The sequence below is a fragment of the Polypterus senegalus genome, chromosome 1, assembly GCF_016835505.1.
Source record: "Polypterus senegalus isolate Bchr_013 chromosome 1, ASM1683550v1, whole genome shotgun sequence".
Classification (NCBI taxonomy): Eukaryota; Metazoa; Chordata; class Cladistia; order Polypteriformes; family Polypteridae; genus Polypterus; species Polypterus senegalus.
In genome coordinates, this window is record NC_053154.1 from 268,659,952 (window position 1) to 268,678,128 (window position 18,177).

Sequence of the window (18,177 nt, forward strand, 5' to 3'; positions counted from 1 at the left end):
ACGCCGCATAAGCAGGCCGGTTTTTAAATGATTTTTAAGCACAGGGAGAAAATGAACATTTGAAAAATCGGTAATGTAATAAATCAGCAAGAAATGCAACATTATAACAATGCACGGAACGAACCAACACACAGTCGTCCGTGACTGAAAACTGGCAGACCAATCTAGTTGATGTGAGCAAAGGAAATGTAGACGCGCGCCTTCTGTTCTGACAGATGCGTCGACGATGTATTGCTGGAAGAGTTTGCCACTGGAATGCAAGACACTAAATGAAGATCTCATGGCAAGCCTGAAAGCATAAAATTTGAGCTGTGTGAGTCGCGTTCTTTTCGAGGTTCGCTTTTACTCAACATGGGTTAATTGTATGTGCCAGCCTGGATCTCCGTAAGGGAATAGCAGAGGATAAACTATGGGGTCACAATTCATATTGAGAACAGAGATACGCTTGCAAGCATCTCCCCTTGGATATATGCAAATATCGCGTTACGCAGGAGGTTCCCCATCTTCACCTACAAAGCAGCAACATCAGTTTGACAGGACGGGGCGTTATACCTTCTCATATCCAGACCTGGATTTTCCATGAACACCATTCGTACAGCAGTAACAGAGTAACCGTGAGTGATAATGTCATTCATCTGCATGTAAGACTTTGCGAAGGGATTAACCTGGCGTATCATGTTGTCTAGTTGAAGCAACAAAATGTCACTGCAAGCGCTATTACATTCCTTTTGCAAAAGTTGACTGGTAGCCTCAGCAGAATCGAAGATATATAGGTGACCGTATTGTGGTGACGTGTCAGGATTGTTATATAAAGGAGAGACCTGGTGATAAATTTGACCATGGATTCTGAAAGCATACGGTCCTTGTCCAGATGGTTGAGCGATGTGTGCGACCATTGACGCGAAAGCTAAAGCAGAGTTGTATTCCCTGATATGATCACAGTAATTTCGGGACAGCGGGTTCTTGCCATTCAAGAGGTCTTCCAATAAAAGAGGGGTCTTGGATAGCGGTGGCAAAAACACCTTGCTGGCATAACAACACTTAGTGTAATGTCCAGATTTGTTGACCTCTGCTGGCCAATAAAGAGCATTGCAAGATGCACATAGTGCGGTAGGTAGGCCAATGTTATGTTCTTGGACGTGAAAGGCGGTATCTTCTTAAAAAGCCGCAGAAAAGTGAATGCGATGTTTGTGCATGAACGATTTAGTGCTGTGTTGACACTGAAGGGAATTGGAATGAGTTGTGTCGAAGCATTGCTGGCAATGTTCACATTGCATAATTCGTTCAGTGGAGTGTGTTTTTAAATGCATGTTTAGAAATCTCTGCACTCTTTTTGGAATGCGTTCGTTCAGTGGAGTGGATGTGTAAATGTGCTTTGAGATATTTCTGGCGTTTGAAGGTTTTGGAGCAGTGTTGACACTGAAAAGAATTCATCAGGGAATGTGTTTTGAGATGGTTAGTAAGGTATCTGCGTGTGTGAAAGTGTTTGTCGGAAATTTTGCATACAAATCGTTGCGTTGAATGGATCTGCATATGGTTGTGGAGATCCATCTCACCTGTGAAGTCCTCGTTACAAAATGTGCAATTGAAGGTGAGAGTGGAATGAGTGCATAAGTCCTTTTTGAGAGCGCGAGTTGTCTCAAAGTATTGTTGGCAATGTTCACATTGTATCATTTGGTTAGTGTTGTGTTTTTTCAAATGTGCGTTTAAATATCTGTGCACTCTGAAGCTTTTGGAACAAAAGGTGAATTGAAAGTCCTGTGTGGAATGCGTGTGTTTAGAGGAGGGTGTCTTTAAATGTTTTTCAGGAAGAGGAGAGTGGGCAGGTGACGTCACATTAGTGTGGCGAGCAAGTGGGTGTGCGCGCTGTGTGCACATACCGACAGAGTCAAAAGATGTCACCAGAAGGTAATCACGTGGGTATTTGACAGGCATGAGAGCCTCGTAATGCCCATGATCCAAAGGACCGCTAAAGAGCAGGGATATGAAGAGACGAAGGCCGGATTGTAAACTCAAGGAGAGGCATGAGGACGTTCTTGGAAGTAAATGCTGATAGTAGCTGGAAGGATTTGGGACATTGCCACAATTTCTGCCTCGCCACCATAGACTCCGGACGTATTCATGTAATCAGCGTATTGTTGAGCAGACTGTATAACAATGCCTCTGAGACTAAGAACAACAGACACCACGTCACCGAAGTTATCCCAATGTTGGCAAATAAAGCTAACAGCCATGTTACGAAATTTGAGAGCAACAGTTTCGTCAATGACATTTCTCCAAAAAAACCCGACTGACAAAAACAAAGAGTTACCTGAAGCAGGAATTTCTATAACATTGAAAGAAGTGTTGTTTCCATGAAATACATTCGAAGTAGTAGCCATGCAGGGCAAAAGAATAGTCAACGTGGCTCACAGCTGGATTTGGACTGCAGCACAGACTAAAGCGAGTGAGTATGTGTTTGATGAGCTGTTTGATTTGGCAGGCAGTGGTCTGAGGTGTGTTCCCTGAGCACGTGGGAGGAGAGGTAGAGTTTCTGGGCGGGGCTTCGTTGTTCCTTTCGCATGGTTTTTCAGGGTGGACGAAACCGAAAAGAATAATGAAAAGTCAACGTGGCTTAAACGTGCATGTGGACTCCTAGCACAGACGAAAGGGGCTAACTGGGTGGTCGGTGAGTTTTTGCGTCGGGGCACATGGGCAGGCAGTGTGAATGCCTAGAGAGCGAGGGTAGAAGCGGGCCGGTGAAAAAGGAGTGTTAGTGGGCAGGGAAACGTCTTCTGTATTTCTGCAGGAGCATCTAAGAAGATGCGTGTTTGTCGCGGATGTGAATTGCTGTATGTAGCGTGTAAAACAGTTTGCTATGGTTCACGCAGTCGTGCGTCGTAACCGAAAACTCAGGTTTTAAAGACTGCTTACTTCATTGTGTTTTAACCTCAGTTGTAAAGGACTGTTTCAAAGATCCCATGGGATACCCCTCGCAAACTGTTGTACATGCTGCATATGGCGATTTACCTCCTTGAGAAACATGCCTTTATGAACAATCAGCATGCAGGTGCATGTGGCCTCTACGACAGACGAATATAAATGACGCCGTTTCTTCTGTGTCGTTGCGTCCAAGTTGGTGGCCGTGGCTCTGCGAATTATCGTCGTATCCAATGGTCTTGAAGTTGGTGGGCGTGGCTACTTCCTGCGTGCGCCATCGGTGTCTTACTTGTCAGCGGCTCACTGAATCCACGCCCCTTCCGGCATGCTTTCCATGGTTGTCTTGCCTTAGTGAATTATATATATAGATGGATACTTTATTCGCCATCAATAATTATTTTGGTAAAGCCATACTCAGTGTGATCCTCCTTCCATGTTCTAATTTTTTGTGACTAGCCATGATTACATGAACGGTAAAAAAGTAAGAGCGAAGCGAGGGTGACATATCCAGTCAGACAGGCGACAGCTCAATAGCTCAAATTTGGATATAAGTAGGTTCTATTTAGTCGACAGAAACATCTTTGGTAGGAATGTAAGTTGAATTTACTCTTTAAATTTCTATGGTGAAGAAAAATGTATGCAATGCTGACTAAATTTACCTTTCATTCCTACCAAACATATTTCTGTCGACTAAATTTAAATAGAACTTGAACAGATACGATACTTCATAATACCCACGCAGCACTACAGTAAGTGCACGTAAGAGCAGGAGTCATCCGTTTTTTTCATTTTTCTTCCTCGATGGATTCTGGCACTCCCAGCAACAGCTGCTCGCACCCCAAAGGAGATATATATATATATATAGATATATATATATAGATATAGATATATAGATACAGTAATCCCTCCTCGATCGCGGGGGTTGCATTCCAGAAACCGCGATAGATGAAAATCCGTGAAGTAAAAACTATATGTTTCTATGGTTATTTTTATATATTTTAAGCCGTTATAAACTCTCCCTCACTGTTAACATTATTAGAGCCCTCTAGACATGAAATAACACCCTTTAGTCAAAAGTTTAAATTGTGCTCCATGACAAAACAGAGATGAAAGTTCTTTCTCACAATTAAAAGAATGCAAATATATCTTCTCTTCAAAGGAGTGCCCGCATCAGGAGCAGAGAATTTCAGAGAGAGAGAGAGAGAGAGCGCTTGCAAAGAAAAGCAAACAATCAAAAAATCAATACGTGTGCATTTCTTAGAGGAGCATCCGTATCCTCTAGGCAAACAGCCCCTCTGTTCACACCCCCTCCGTCAGGCGCAGAGAATGTCAGGGTGAGAGAGTCAGAAAAGTAAACAATCAAGCACCGCGCGGGAAGCATATCGTATATCATTGAGGAGTTTTATTTAATATGTAATACATGCTCTGACTGGGTAGCTTCTAAGCCATCTGCCAATAGCGTCCCATGTATGAAATCAACTGGGCAAACAAACTGAGGAAGCATGTACCATAAATTAAAAGACCCATTGTCCGCAGAAATCCGTGAACCAGCGAAAAATCCATGATATATATTTAGATATGCTTACATTTGCGATAGAGTGAAGCCGCGAAAGTCGAAGCGCGATATAGCAAGGGATTACTGTATAGATATATAGATATAGATATAAATATATATATAGATATACCTGTATATATATATACTGTAGATAGATATGAGAGCAATACTCATATCAATGACAAAACAATTACATTAACAATCATGTTACATTATTTTTAAAATTTTTCCTTTTCTTTTTCATAACTTCTTTAACACACTACTTCTCCGCTGCGAAGCGCGGGTATTCTGCTAGTTGAATATAAAACAGAAAGAGAAAATAACAACACAGCTAAAAACGCAGTGGCAAATTTCGGCAAAGGTTAAAACGCTTGTGTCATGAGTACGAGGTAGCTATGCAGTGCATAAGATACCATATTGACATTGGCGGGCGATTCTTCCTCTGCCCAGGGCTGCCACGAGCCTAGAGCCGCCCCTGAGTACTGCTGCAATAAATTATTTCATCGAAGGCCGCACACAATCACTGCACCTCCGTGAAACCCATGTTTAATAACGTGCTTTAACTCCTATCATCATGAAAATGATATCACGTATACGTCTCAGTATTTTAGTTATTCAGAGAGCTGTAATATCACGAATGTAATGGATTCTGTGTCCTGTCGGAAAGCCGTTTTAAGAAGCATTAGTGATTCACACACATAGAGCACATAGAAGAACACATACAAAACAAAGCATTTAGCGTGCTACTTTACTTACGATGTGATTTGAGAAACTAGTTAATTAAACGATTTTAAGATGAAGTTTATGATGTTCTACTTTAGTGACAAAATAAACTATGTGATTAAAGTGGACATTTCGAGATTGAAGTTGACATTTCATGCTTTTTTTCCCCACTGTATGCCTTTTTTTCTCTGTACTGTAATAAGCTTTCATATGAAACTCAGATGGTGGGCTACAACTCGCCTTTTCACAACGACATTGATATCTGACAACTTATTTTTTATTTAGGGCACTGTGCGACTTTGTGAACTTGAGCTTTCGAGTTTCTCCGACACGCTATGTCAGTCGATCAACTTCTTTTTGTTGTTTATACCACTGTTTAAAATAGTAAGTTTTTCTTTGCCTATTCTCTGAAATTCTTCCATTTTCCCTCTTACTTTTCCCATTGTCTTTTCACAGAACGCTGAGCTTAAGGGCTATTTATATTAATTTGCATATTCAAAAAGGCATAATTCTTGGAGGAGTTGGGGCGGGACAGCACATGCGTGCATGAGAGTTACTTTTCACGCTGACCGGGATTTATGTAGTGGAAGAACGCATAAGCTGGCGAACACACATATTCCTGTATCTGGATTTTTCTGTGTGTAAGCACATTTCGGCTTTTGTGCTTACGTCATGTTATAGTGTGAGTTGTACGCATGGCGTTATGCATGAGGCCCCAGGACTTGAATCTAGTTGTTTTCCATGTGGAGTTAGCATATTCTCCCTGTATCATGGTAGATTTTTCTTCCTAAATCTCCAAAGACATGCAGGTTGAGCTAAATGGAAATTCAAATGCCTAGTGTACTTGATGTCCAGTAGCTTTAAGGTCATATAGATCTGTGCCATGGTCACAATGTGGTGAAAACTGCAACTCAACTACACCAGACTGCTGGAGCTAGATTGACTCAGTGTAGAATATGACATCATTTCTTTTTAGGGCTTCAAAGGGATAAAGAGCTCAAACTTGAGTAGAAGCCTTAGGATTCAGCTTTTTCAGCTGTCAGCTCCTAAATGGATGATGTTTCAGTTCACACCACCTAAACTGTCATGACTTTGTGAAATCAGCATTGAAGTGAAGTTGAAAATTACCAATGGCCAAATAATGTTAAGCTTCTCATCAGAAACAAAAAATACTGATGCAAGTTAACAAAAAATTCTACTACAGTTTCTACTAAAAATCGGATTTTTCTGAAAACTAAATAAGTTTAATAAAGGACAAAATGAAAAAAGATTTGTTTACACTGCAGACAACACACCCTACCTCGTTCATATTATTAATGAAGCTCCAGGTTTAGCTCACTCAGCTAAAAAATCGCTAATCTTTAACACATTAATTTTAATTTGTGTGTTGCCTATATCTTACCTGTATATCCTCATTGTGTTAAACTATGGTATTGATCAGTAAAACAGATTTCTACTTTGACTCAAGGTCCTTCGTCCACATATGCGGTAACTGCCTTCAATCTCTTTTTTCTGGTCCTTGGTCTCTGAATTTTGTTCTGTACTCCTCTTTTTCAATATCTCTCTCTCTTACCCAATATCTGTCTTTAAATTGACTTCTCTACTGTTCCTCTAGAATTTCAGTAAATATATGCTTTTGTCCTTGGAGAATGTTGTTGACAAGATGACCTTGTCCCCTTGCTAGAAACCCTGCGATTTTCTTGCTTGTGATAATTAGAAGTTGCCTTTTCACAATCTAAATGCAGCACTGTGGATTAATGGGTTATTCAGTTCCAAAATGATCAAGTGGCTGTCTGCTGCTCGGCTGGTTGGGAATCATGTGGTCCGTGATAGAAGGATCTTTTCATCATTTTTACTTGGCTCTTGTCTTATGGTTGGGCTGTTGCCCTCTTTCCCCTGCCAGCTGTCTAAAATGATGATGAGTGTCATGGTGTGGTGATATATTGCTACTTTAGAACTTGCCCAATTCATTTTTGTGGAGGAATGAATGAATTTTGCTTTTTATCGATAAGTCTTACAAGAAAATACCAGGTTATCCTTTTGGTGGCATTATGGCAGAGTGATAAGTGCTGCTGCCTTACAGTTCCTGATTCCAGGATTTCAACATCAGCCCAAACACTGCCTTTTAAGATTTCACATTCCCATGTTCACATGGGTTTTCTACAGACACTCAGATTTTCTTTCTACACCCCACTGCTGCCTCTAATTGCAAATCTGAAGAAAGTACATGACCCAACTGTCAGAAAAAGATGTCTTTTGTCTATTTACATGGAAGGTCTGAAAAAAAGAAAAGAAGGGCATAAATGTATGATTTAAGATTGCAAGGAATTACCTGTGTGTAGATGAAGACTTCTAAATGACATGCCAGGCGAGACGAGTGAAAAGGAAGACTTACAGTACTTGGGAGCAACATCAAACACACATACCAAGTTAGTTCAGTCTCTTCTGACTGCCAAGTCATGTATTGTAGCAGAATATTTAAGAAAACATAGAAAATATTTTCTCTTGAGGGATCGTTTGAGGCAAGCAACATAACTTTATGCTTGTTTACTTTGGGAATGGTGATGTCCATCAGGTTCTTTTTGTTCTCCAATTGATATATCTTTCTCTGTGAGGATGGGGTTTGTAAACACATCACTTCTGACTAATTAATGGGGTCTCAATTACGCTTAGGGGTTGCCAAAAATGTAATTTAATGGTACTTTGATTATTTTACTTCTATATGTATTGGCCTTTCTGTGATGGAGTGTATTAATGTGTGGCTGACTTGAAACATTTAGTATTAAACAATGTTAATACAGGGCTGCACGGTGGTGCAGTGGTAGCGCTGCTGCCTTGCAGTAAAGAGACCTGGGTTTGCTTCCTAGGTCCTCCCTGTGTGGAGTCCACATATTCTCCCCGTGTCTGCGGTGGTTTCCTCCCATAGTCTGGAGACAATGTCCAAAGACAAAGACGTGTGTGCTTGGTGTGTGTGTGTGTGCGCTGTGGTGGGCTGGCGCCCTGCCTGGGATTTGTTCCTGCCTTGCGCCCTGTGCTGGCTGGGATTGGCTCCAGCGGAACCCCGTGACCCTGTGTTAGGATACAGTGGGTTGGAAAATGACTGACTGACAATGCTAATACAGTTTGAAAGCCATATATCCATCCAACCATCCATTATCCAACCTGCTATATCCTAACTACAGGGTCACGGGGTCTGCTGGAGCCAATCCCAGCCAGCACAGGGCGCAAGGCAGAAACAAATCCCAGCCATATATGGTGGGGTTTAAATATTTGCACTATGAATATGCACCTGATTACATAAGAATTGATATTATGGTGTTCTTTATTTGCTTTTGTGCTGTTAATTAATTTGTATCATTATAACTATATTTACTTAATATACAGTATATTCAATTTGTCTTTATTGCTTTAAAGATTAATTCAGCACCATGATTTCTTTGTTGTGCATTTTAGTAAATGGAATTATTCTGGAAAACAACATCTTACTGAATGACTGACAGGTGATAAGAAACAATTTAATGTGAAAGCTTGATATTTTGTTATTTTACACCTTAATATATGCTACATTTAGATTATACTTTGTGTCTACTGTTATGATATGGTAATTGGCTTCTTCAATGTGAAATCTGTGCAGATGAAAGGTGGTTTAAATAAAATCTAAAAAATTAAAGTCTCTCAGAGATAAGTAATCTTAACTTGACTTAATCTTTTTATAGGTCTGAATTTGGGTTGAAATATAAAAACAATATATACTAATGCTTAAAGTTTAATTATTCAAGAGCTTGCTGTTATGTATGATTAAAATGGGAATTGCTTCTTTCTGGTTTAAAAATAAAGAACAGTAATTCAGTCTTTGGTTGCTTGCCTTGCTATTTAACTAACAAAACTATTCAGTAGACACAAGTGGTATTTGTTGTAGGTGACATTTTTATTGGAGTATAAGTCTTAGAACTGCATCATGTTAAAATATTGTTTACTACAACCTGCAGCATGGGCGGCACGGTGGCGCAGTGTTAGTGCTGCTGCCTCGCAGTTAGGAGACCCGGGTTCGCTTCCCGGGTCCTCCCTGCGTGGAGTCTGCATGGGTTTCCTCCGGGTGCTCCGGTTTCCTCCCACAATCCAAAGACATGCAGGTTAGGTGGATTGGCGATTCTAAATTGGCCCTAGTGTGTTTGTGTGTGTCCTGCCCAGGATTGGTTCCTGCCTTGTGCCCTGTGTTGGCTGGGATTGGCTCCAGCAGACCCCCGTGACCCTGTATTCGGATTCAGCGGGTTAGAAAATGGATGGACAACCTGCAGCTGCTTTTCACCAAGTTATTAGTTGACACTAATTGTAAGCATGCAACTTTGTGTTTTCTTTTAGTGTAGCAGAACACTCTGTTTTTTTCTATTAAAAACACAAAATACAAGCTGAATAGTATAAAATTCAAAAAAAGAGTTAAGTATCCACATAACATTTCAATTCCTTCTATCTGCTCTGGAGAAATATGCCGAGTGCACTGAGAGTACTAGCAAAAAAGCAGTGGAGAACTCTGGGTACTTCAGAGTCTGTTCTTGTTTCCAGAGGGTACTAGAAGTGAATTAGACAGGATAATTCCCAGAAGGGAAGCAGGAAGTCCAGGGGAATCAGCCAGGCCCAACAAAGTTACAGAGAAAGTGCAAGACCTGTTCATCCAACTACTGTATACACCTCACAAAAACAGGGAAGCTGACAAAAATGGCAATTTGATGTTTTCAAAAGCACATAAGCAGACAAAAGGAGTTTGCTAAACTGTCCAAAGAATCTCAGAGTAGAAATAAACTGCCTGTCTAACTGCTAACTGAGGGTCACTATTCTGCTCCTATAGGTCCCAGAATAGAAAACAGGAGTAATAACAATATGTACTTAGCTTTGATTGCAATGGAAAACTGTTCACATAGAATGATGACAAATCAGAAAATTCAGGAAGTAGAAATCAAAATATTATATTCATACCAGAGAATTTATTTAAAATCAAATTATATGTAAAAATAAAATAAATGAAAGGGAATTAAGGGAATACATAAACTTTTGCTTTCCATTCTGCATGAAAACATGAGATTAATTTTATTTCTTGGCCAAAAATGTACATGGGGTAATTAACATATTAAAAAATATCAGTTTTGGGTGGAGTATTCATTTAATATTTACGTGACATTGGAGAAAAATATACTGTTATATGTTAAGAAGTGGCTTAACATTAAATATATATATAATATTTGTAATTTTGTGAGCAGAAATGAAACAGTACATGTTGCAGTTCAAGCTCAAATTCCAAATTCTAATTTTTACTTTTCTTTTAATATAGTGTGGCTGTTAAAATGGCTGCCAAATAATTCAGAATATCAAATACAGTATACTTAAATGTACTGTATATTAAAGACACTTTGGTTTTGATACTGCAAAAATGCATTTAATACTTATTTACTCTCTGAAATCAAGTCCTTAAAAAGGCTTTGTTTGCTCTTCATAACAGTTATTGCAGTGTAACATATTTGACATTACAGTAAAATTACTTGCGAATACAAAGAATTCACAGGTCTTATATTAAATATGTAATATTAAGAGAATGTAATATTAAGCCTCCTGAGACCAGTCCAAAGTGAAGTTTTGTTAGTAGCTCGCATTGCAAAGATTACTAAACACTTTACTGATGCTTTGTAAGTGTTATGAGGAACCAAAGAAATGTTTGTTATGGTCTTGCTACAAAATAGTAAAGGAGTAACAGATGCATTTGTGCAGTACCTAAAGTGTTACCAAAGTTTGAATATTCAAAAGTTGACTGATAGTTAAAAATCTGCATTTAGTTTTAGTTTATTCTTGATCGTTGCAAGTTTCATTGCAGAACCTGCTGTAATTGCGTATCATCTTTAGGGAAAGGCAAATTGTATCTTTTGTTGGCTAGATTCTGCTGTCATCAATGTAATGGGAAGGTTTATGTTAAATAAGAAATAGCAGCCTTTCCCTTTTCAAATGCAGGCTAATTTGTTGAGCACTTCTGTTGCTTGGCACTCCTCTTCCTGTCAGCTGGTGAAGCTTGTAACTGTGGCATGGCATATGGGATTCTCACTTTTTCAAGTGACCTTAAACCACAACAATTCTCCACAAGCAAAACAAAAAAGGAAAACAATCCCTTTCCAAAAAGGAAAGTGAATACAGAGGATTAAAACTTGTTTCCTTTCAGATGGTTAATTAACAACTTTTGGATTATTTACTGCTATTAGGAATCACACAATGCTTAACATAGTTTGCGTGCTTGCACCATAAACCAATTGTTTGCAAAAACAGCAGGTTAATGGTCTTTTTCTGCCATCTTATCCTTCACAGAAATAAATACACAGCCCGCAAAACATTTAACCAATATTCAAACATACTTGAACAAATACAGTACATACATCTAATTTTAAATATTCAACTCTCAATTATTGTTTCAGATCATATAACTGTTTATCAAAATGGTGAAATAAGTAAGAGAAAAGAATAAATAAGAGGAAATTAAAAAATATAATTGACCCATAAGCCATTAACTTGAGTAATTGTCATAAACAATGTTTAACCTTAACATGTCTTTTGTTATTCATAACTGTTCCTGGATTGTATTCAGATATAGTTTTGTAGGATTACATTTACATTTTGCATTAAACAAATCTCCAGTGTTCATAACGTGTTCGAACAGTGATCCAATATCACCTTCCCTTCACAAAATTCAAATCAGCTTCTGTTTATGTGGCTACTGTATGTGGAAATAAGAAACACTTGTGTTAAATGTGGTTGCTATGTTTCTGACCCTTCTTAAAACACTAAGAGTGATTAATTCTCAGTATAATCATTGACTGAATCACCAAAATCATGTTAATGCTTGGTACAAAGGGGACCTGTGTGTATTTCATGATTTCTGGTGAAGCACTACTATATTAAATTATCTTTAATAATACACACTGAAAAAGCAGCTTTGAAAAACTTACCTAAGGAAGCAGTCACTATAACATGGTCAGCAGGAACAACTTCTCCATTTTCGCATTCCACCATAACAGGGTATGTCAGCTCTGAAGGCTGTGCTGGTCTAAATGAACTATTCCAGTGGACACATTTAACTGGTGTATTATACGAAACTATGCCTTGAGGAAGTCCTTTCATCAGTGCATGTATTAGACTTTCATAGCCACTGAAGGAACACACAAGAAAAAATACATAAAGATAAAATGTTGAGTTAATGTTAATATTATACTCTTAAACTTATGTGCAATCATTTTAAGCAGAATCATATAATTGAATAATTATAAGTACTACATGAAGACACTCTTAAAGCTGTTCAAGATCTGGGAATCTATACTAATAAAAGGCAAAGCCCTCACTGACTGACTGACTGACTCACTCACTGACTGACTGACTGACTGACTCATCACTAATTCTCCAACTTCCCGTGTAGGTAGAAGGCTGAAATTTGGCAGGCTCATTCCTTACAGCTTCCTTACAAAAGTTGGGCAGGTTTCATTTCGAAATTCTACGCGTAATGGTCATAACTGGAAGCTATTTTTCTGCATATACTATAATGGAGTTGAGCTCGAAAGCCGTGGGGGGCGGAGTTTCGTGTGACATCATCACGCCTCTCACGTAATCACGCAGTACGTAGAAAACCAGGAAGAGCTCCAAAAACCGCTGATGAAAACATACATTATATAATTAAGAAGGCAGCGAAACAATTAGAAGCGAGGAGTGACATATAAAACCATATTCAGCGCTCACGTGAACTGCGCGAGTGCGCAGACAAAAAGCAACAGTTCCAAAGAGTGCTGAACAAAAACCGAATTACACTGCTATGCTCAGATAGACAAACCACACGCTGTGGCACAATAATAGAAGCTTCGCCTTTAGCGCCGGCGTCCGAGGTTCAATTCCCGAGAGGGGAGTATGTACGCGCGTTTCACGATTCATTTTAGCCTCGCATCCCCTTGGTTTGAGACGTATGAAAAAATATGCGGTTAACGCAGAAAGACAGATCACCAATTGAAGCTTTATGAATAATAGATACTTTATTCTCGATCAATGATTGTTTTGGTAAAGCCATACTCAGTGTATTCATTAGATGAACGGTAAAAAAGTAAGAGCGAGGGAGGGTAACTTATTGAGGCACGCAGGCAAAACCACAATAGCACGCGGGCTCGATGTACTGTAGTGCGCGTCAACTCGATCTGAATTGCGCGATCACATTTAAAAAAATATATCTTTTCAAGTTCTATTTAGTCCATATGTGTCAAACTCAAGGCCCAGCAGGCCACATCCGCCCGCGTGTAATTATATCCGCCCGCAGATCATTTTATATATTATTGTTATTAATGGCCCGGGATATGAAGCGCTGGTAACACAATAAACTACAGATCCCATAATGCAGCGCTTCAGCTGCCTTGCCAACACTTACGCGTTAATCAAGTCTAGCTTATGATGCTGCAAGTTATTGCGAAGCTAGCCCACACGATGCCAAGAGAAAAGGTGATTCTGAACATAGAGCCTTTAAAAACCGATGGGAGGCTGAGTATATGTTTACTGACATTGCCGGTAAACCCGTGTGTCTCATTTGTGGAGCTAATGTGGCTGTAATTACAGAATTTAATCTAAGGCGGCACTATGAGACAAAACATCAAGATAACCTGAAAGACCTGAATGCAATGCACAAGATACAGAAAGCAGAAGAGTTAAAGAAGAATCTGACACTTCAGCAGACGTTTTTACCGTGCAAAATCACAAAGTGATTTCAAGTGAAGCTACTTTTATGGGAGACACAAATGCACCAGTGCAACTTGCCCCACTTTCCCTGTTGCCAAGTAATGTTGAACCAAGTCGGCACAACGGTGTTCCCAAATACGCACTTTGCTGATAAACTGAGCGCACTGCGCACTGAGTGCACGGCGCTTTGGTGACTTTGAAGAACAAAAAGAATTTTGAGTTGTTTCGCAACCCATTTGCCGTCGATGTGGAAACTGCACCTGTGCAGATTCAGATGGAGGTGATTGAGCTGCAGTGTAATGGCACACTGAAGGCAAAGTACGATACTGCACGGCCCGCACAGTTTATTCACTCCATTCCAGCAAAAATGCTCCAGCTACGTGTACATGCGGCTCGAACCTTGTGCATGTTTGGTAGTACATATCTGTGTGAGAAGCTCTTCTCAGTCATGAAGACTAACAAAACAGCACACAGGAGTCGCCTCACTGATGAGCACCTGCAGTCCATCCTGAGAATCTCCACAACACAGAACCTCACACCAAACATAAACGAACTTGTTGCCAAAAAAAGATGCCAGGCGTCCAGCTCTGATAAAATGACATAAGAGCAAAGACAACTGAATGATTTGATTTGTTATTGCTGAAAAGAACAAATTTTATTTATATTTCCAGGTTTTGTTATGCACCATGTTCATATTTGAATTTGTATAATTTTGACAGGATATATTTTTATGGAGAGCAAAATCTTTTGGGATATTTAAAATTTAAGTTTATTTTTTATATAAAATTACATAAGAGTAAAGAAATTTGAATGTTTGTTCTTTTAACGTTTACTTTATTTCTAACTTGTATAATTTAGACAGGATATATTTTTATGGAGAGCAAAATATTATAAGTTATTTAAGGTTTGAGTTGATTTATTCCGGAATAATATTCTGTCGACTAAATAAAAATTCCTTCTATTTAAAATTTAAATAAAACTTGAACAGATACGATAGTTCATAATATTCTGGCACCCCCAGCAACAGTTGCTCGCACCCCAAAGACTGATATATATATATATACTAGCAGAATACCCGCGCTTCGCAGCGGAGAAGTAGTGTGTTAAAGAAGGTATGAAAAAGAAAAGGAAAAATTTTAAAAATAACGTAACATGGTTGTTAATGTAATTGTTTTGTCATTGATATGAGTGTTGTTCTCATATCTATCTATATATATATATATATATATATATGTTGTTCTCATATCTATCTATATATATATCTCTATCTATCTATCTATATATATATATATATACCCGCACTTGGCAGCGGAGAAGTAGTGTGTTAAAGAAGGAAAGAGAAAGAAAAGGAAACATTTTGAAAATAATGTGACATGATTGTCAATGTAATTGTTTTGTCACTGTTATGAGTGTCGCTGTGATATATATATATATAGCAAAATACCAGCTCACGCAGCGATGTCATGTGTTAAAGAAGTTATGAAAAGAAAAGGAAACATTTTAAAAATAATGTAACATGATTGTCAAAGTAATTGTTTTGTGTATTTGGTGGCAGCGTCACAAAGTTGTTTTCGGTAGCTGCATCAGAAAATGTACCACCACGCCTGACACGCCTCCTTTTACTGTTTTCTCACAGCTTGGATTGCTGCTGTCATATATATACACACACACACACACACACACACATACATAAATACATACATACATATATATACATATATACACATACATATCTTCATATCTACATATCTATATACATATCTACATATACACACACACATATATATATACATACATACCTATCTACATCATATATACACACACATACATACATACACACACACAAATTATATATATGTGTGTATGTATGTATGTATGTATGTGTGTGTGTGTGTATATATATATACATACATATACTTGTGTGTATGTTTGTATGTGTCTATATGTGTGTGTATAGGTTTAGTCACTGAGTGCAAGGGAAAAATAATAAATTATAGTCTATAAGTTATTAAACAGTAAAACATTAACGTTTTAAGAAGTACAGGTACATTGAAATTACATTTTCTATGTGAACGTTCAAATTTGTGCCTCTGGTAATGTGCCTTACCGGCAATTAAAGAAAATTAGTTTTGTGTCCTCTGCAGTGTTAAGAGAGAAAGGCTTTGGTTTGTGATAAAAGGAAAAAAGGTGTAAAGAAAGGAAAGTTGCCTTTTTCTTTTATATAGTATAGAGAGATGTGTTCACTGACTTTATGATCGCCTTTTGGGGACAGTCGCGTGGGTCTTGTGTAGACTGGTGAGACGCCCCGCCATTAATCGGCTGTGATGGCACTGTCAGTCCTCCACTCCTGTGCGTGTCTTCATAATCCGAGCTGAGGACCTCATAATCGTATACGTGCAAAAGAAAGTGTGAATCGCCTTAATATTATTTTGCCGTGGTGTAGAAAAGGGGTCCCGTGTTTGCACTTGTCTGGGCTATAGCGCAGGGGGAGGATGAAAAAAATTAAAAGTGCTCACTTTGACTTAAGGCAGAAGCGCAGTCAGCGCCGCTGGCTGCTCAACTTTTGCTAGGCAGGAGACCCCAGTTTTTGCAGACACATTCATGATATCAAAAGTCTCAGCTCTTTGGAGGTCATTCATATATATATATAGCAAAATACCCGCTACCTACAGCGGAGAAGTAGTGTGTTAAAGAAGTAATGAAAAGAAAAGGAAACATTTTAATAATAACGTAACATGATTGACATTGTCATGAGTGTTGCTGTCATATATATGCCTGCCTAAATAAGTCACCCTCGCTTTGCTCTTACTTTTTACCGCTCATTTAATCATGGCTAGTGGCGGAAAAATTATAAAATGGAAGGAGGATGGCTTTACCAAAACAATTATTGATGGCTTAATCGATTATTCATAAAGCTTGAATTGGTGATCTGTTTTTCTGTGTTAACCTCATATTTTTCATACTTCTTCTCAAACTAAGGTGGTGCGAGGGTAAAATGAATCGGGATGCGCTTGATCAATGTAATGGTGTACCAGGAAATCATGCATTGACAAAAGCTCCCTTTGCTTGTAATGCAAAGTGTGATTAAATGCATTATTTTTAACGCGTTATGGAGCACATGCATGAAGCTTCTCAGCTGTGCTTGTGCTAAGAAAAGGAAAGATTTTAAAAATAACGTAACACGATTGTCAATGTAACCTTTTGTAAGTAGTGCCTGGAGGATTCAGTGTGGAGAAACTCTAGAGACAGCGTTTGTATTAACTTGTGGATTTTTCTGTGAGTATTTGGTGGCAGTCTGACGGTTGCTTCGAAGACGGCGTTAGCCGGAGCTCAGCTCAGAGCGAAATGAGATGAATGGGAGGGAGATGATGACGTGACTCCCCACCCGCCTTTAACTGTCAATCCCCACAAACACAGTCTCGAATTTGCATAAGCACACCCTTCACCTACAATTTTAACTTAGTTACAAAGTGATCAAAACTCTCGTTTATATCCTGTGTCCTCTCATTAAACTTGTATCCCGCATTACCTGTGGGCATGTGAAACGCCAGCGTAGCCTGTCTATGAACTTAATTTAAAGTTTAGGTTTACACCTTGCTTTCTTTCCGAGGTAGCAGCACTCATGAATATGGTAGTATATGTCACTCGCTCGCTTCTTATTGTTTCGCTGCCTTCTCAATTATATAATGCATGTTTTCTTAAGCGCTTTTTGGAGGTCTTCCTGGTTTTCTACGCACTGCGTTGACAGTCAGTTCACGTGATTACGTGGGAGGCGTGATGATGTCACACGAAACTCCCCCACGCCTTTCCAGCTCAACTCTATTACAGTTAATGGAGAAAAATACCTTCCAGTTATGACCATTAGGCGTAGAATTTCGAAATGAAACCTGCCCAACTTTTGTAAGTAAGCTGTAAGGAATGAGCCTGCCAAATTTCAGCCTTCTACCTACACGGGAAGTTGGAGAATTAGTGATGAGTCAGTGAGTGAGTGAGTGAGTGAGTGAGTGAGTGAGTGAGGGCTTTGCCTTTTATTAGTATATGTATATATTTAGATATGTATGTATATATATGTTTGTATATATGTGTGTGTATGTATATGTATGTGTGTATATGTAGATATATATATATGTTGTAAAAGATGCAGAAGCACACAGCATAAAGGTTTGGGGTTTTCCGGCCTCGTATATTGTAGACAATCCACAATAAATTAAATGAAAAGCAGGTCATATGCGCGACGC

General features: G+C 38.9%; 1 protein-coding gene across 1 annotated transcript in view; it reads right to left on the reverse strand.

The window, feature by feature from the left end:
- Positions 1–18,177, reverse strand: part of si:dkey-275b16.2 (peroxisomal N(1)-acetyl-spermine/spermidine oxidase) — a 54,201-nt gene that overhangs the window by 16,558 nt on the left and 19,466 nt on the right. Inside the window, exon 3 of the mRNA XM_039773743.1 lies at positions 12,181–12,380. Within this exon, the coding sequence (XP_039629677.1) occupies positions 12,181–12,380 (200 nt within the window). The remainder of the gene's footprint in view (positions 1–12,180; positions 12,381–18,177) is intronic.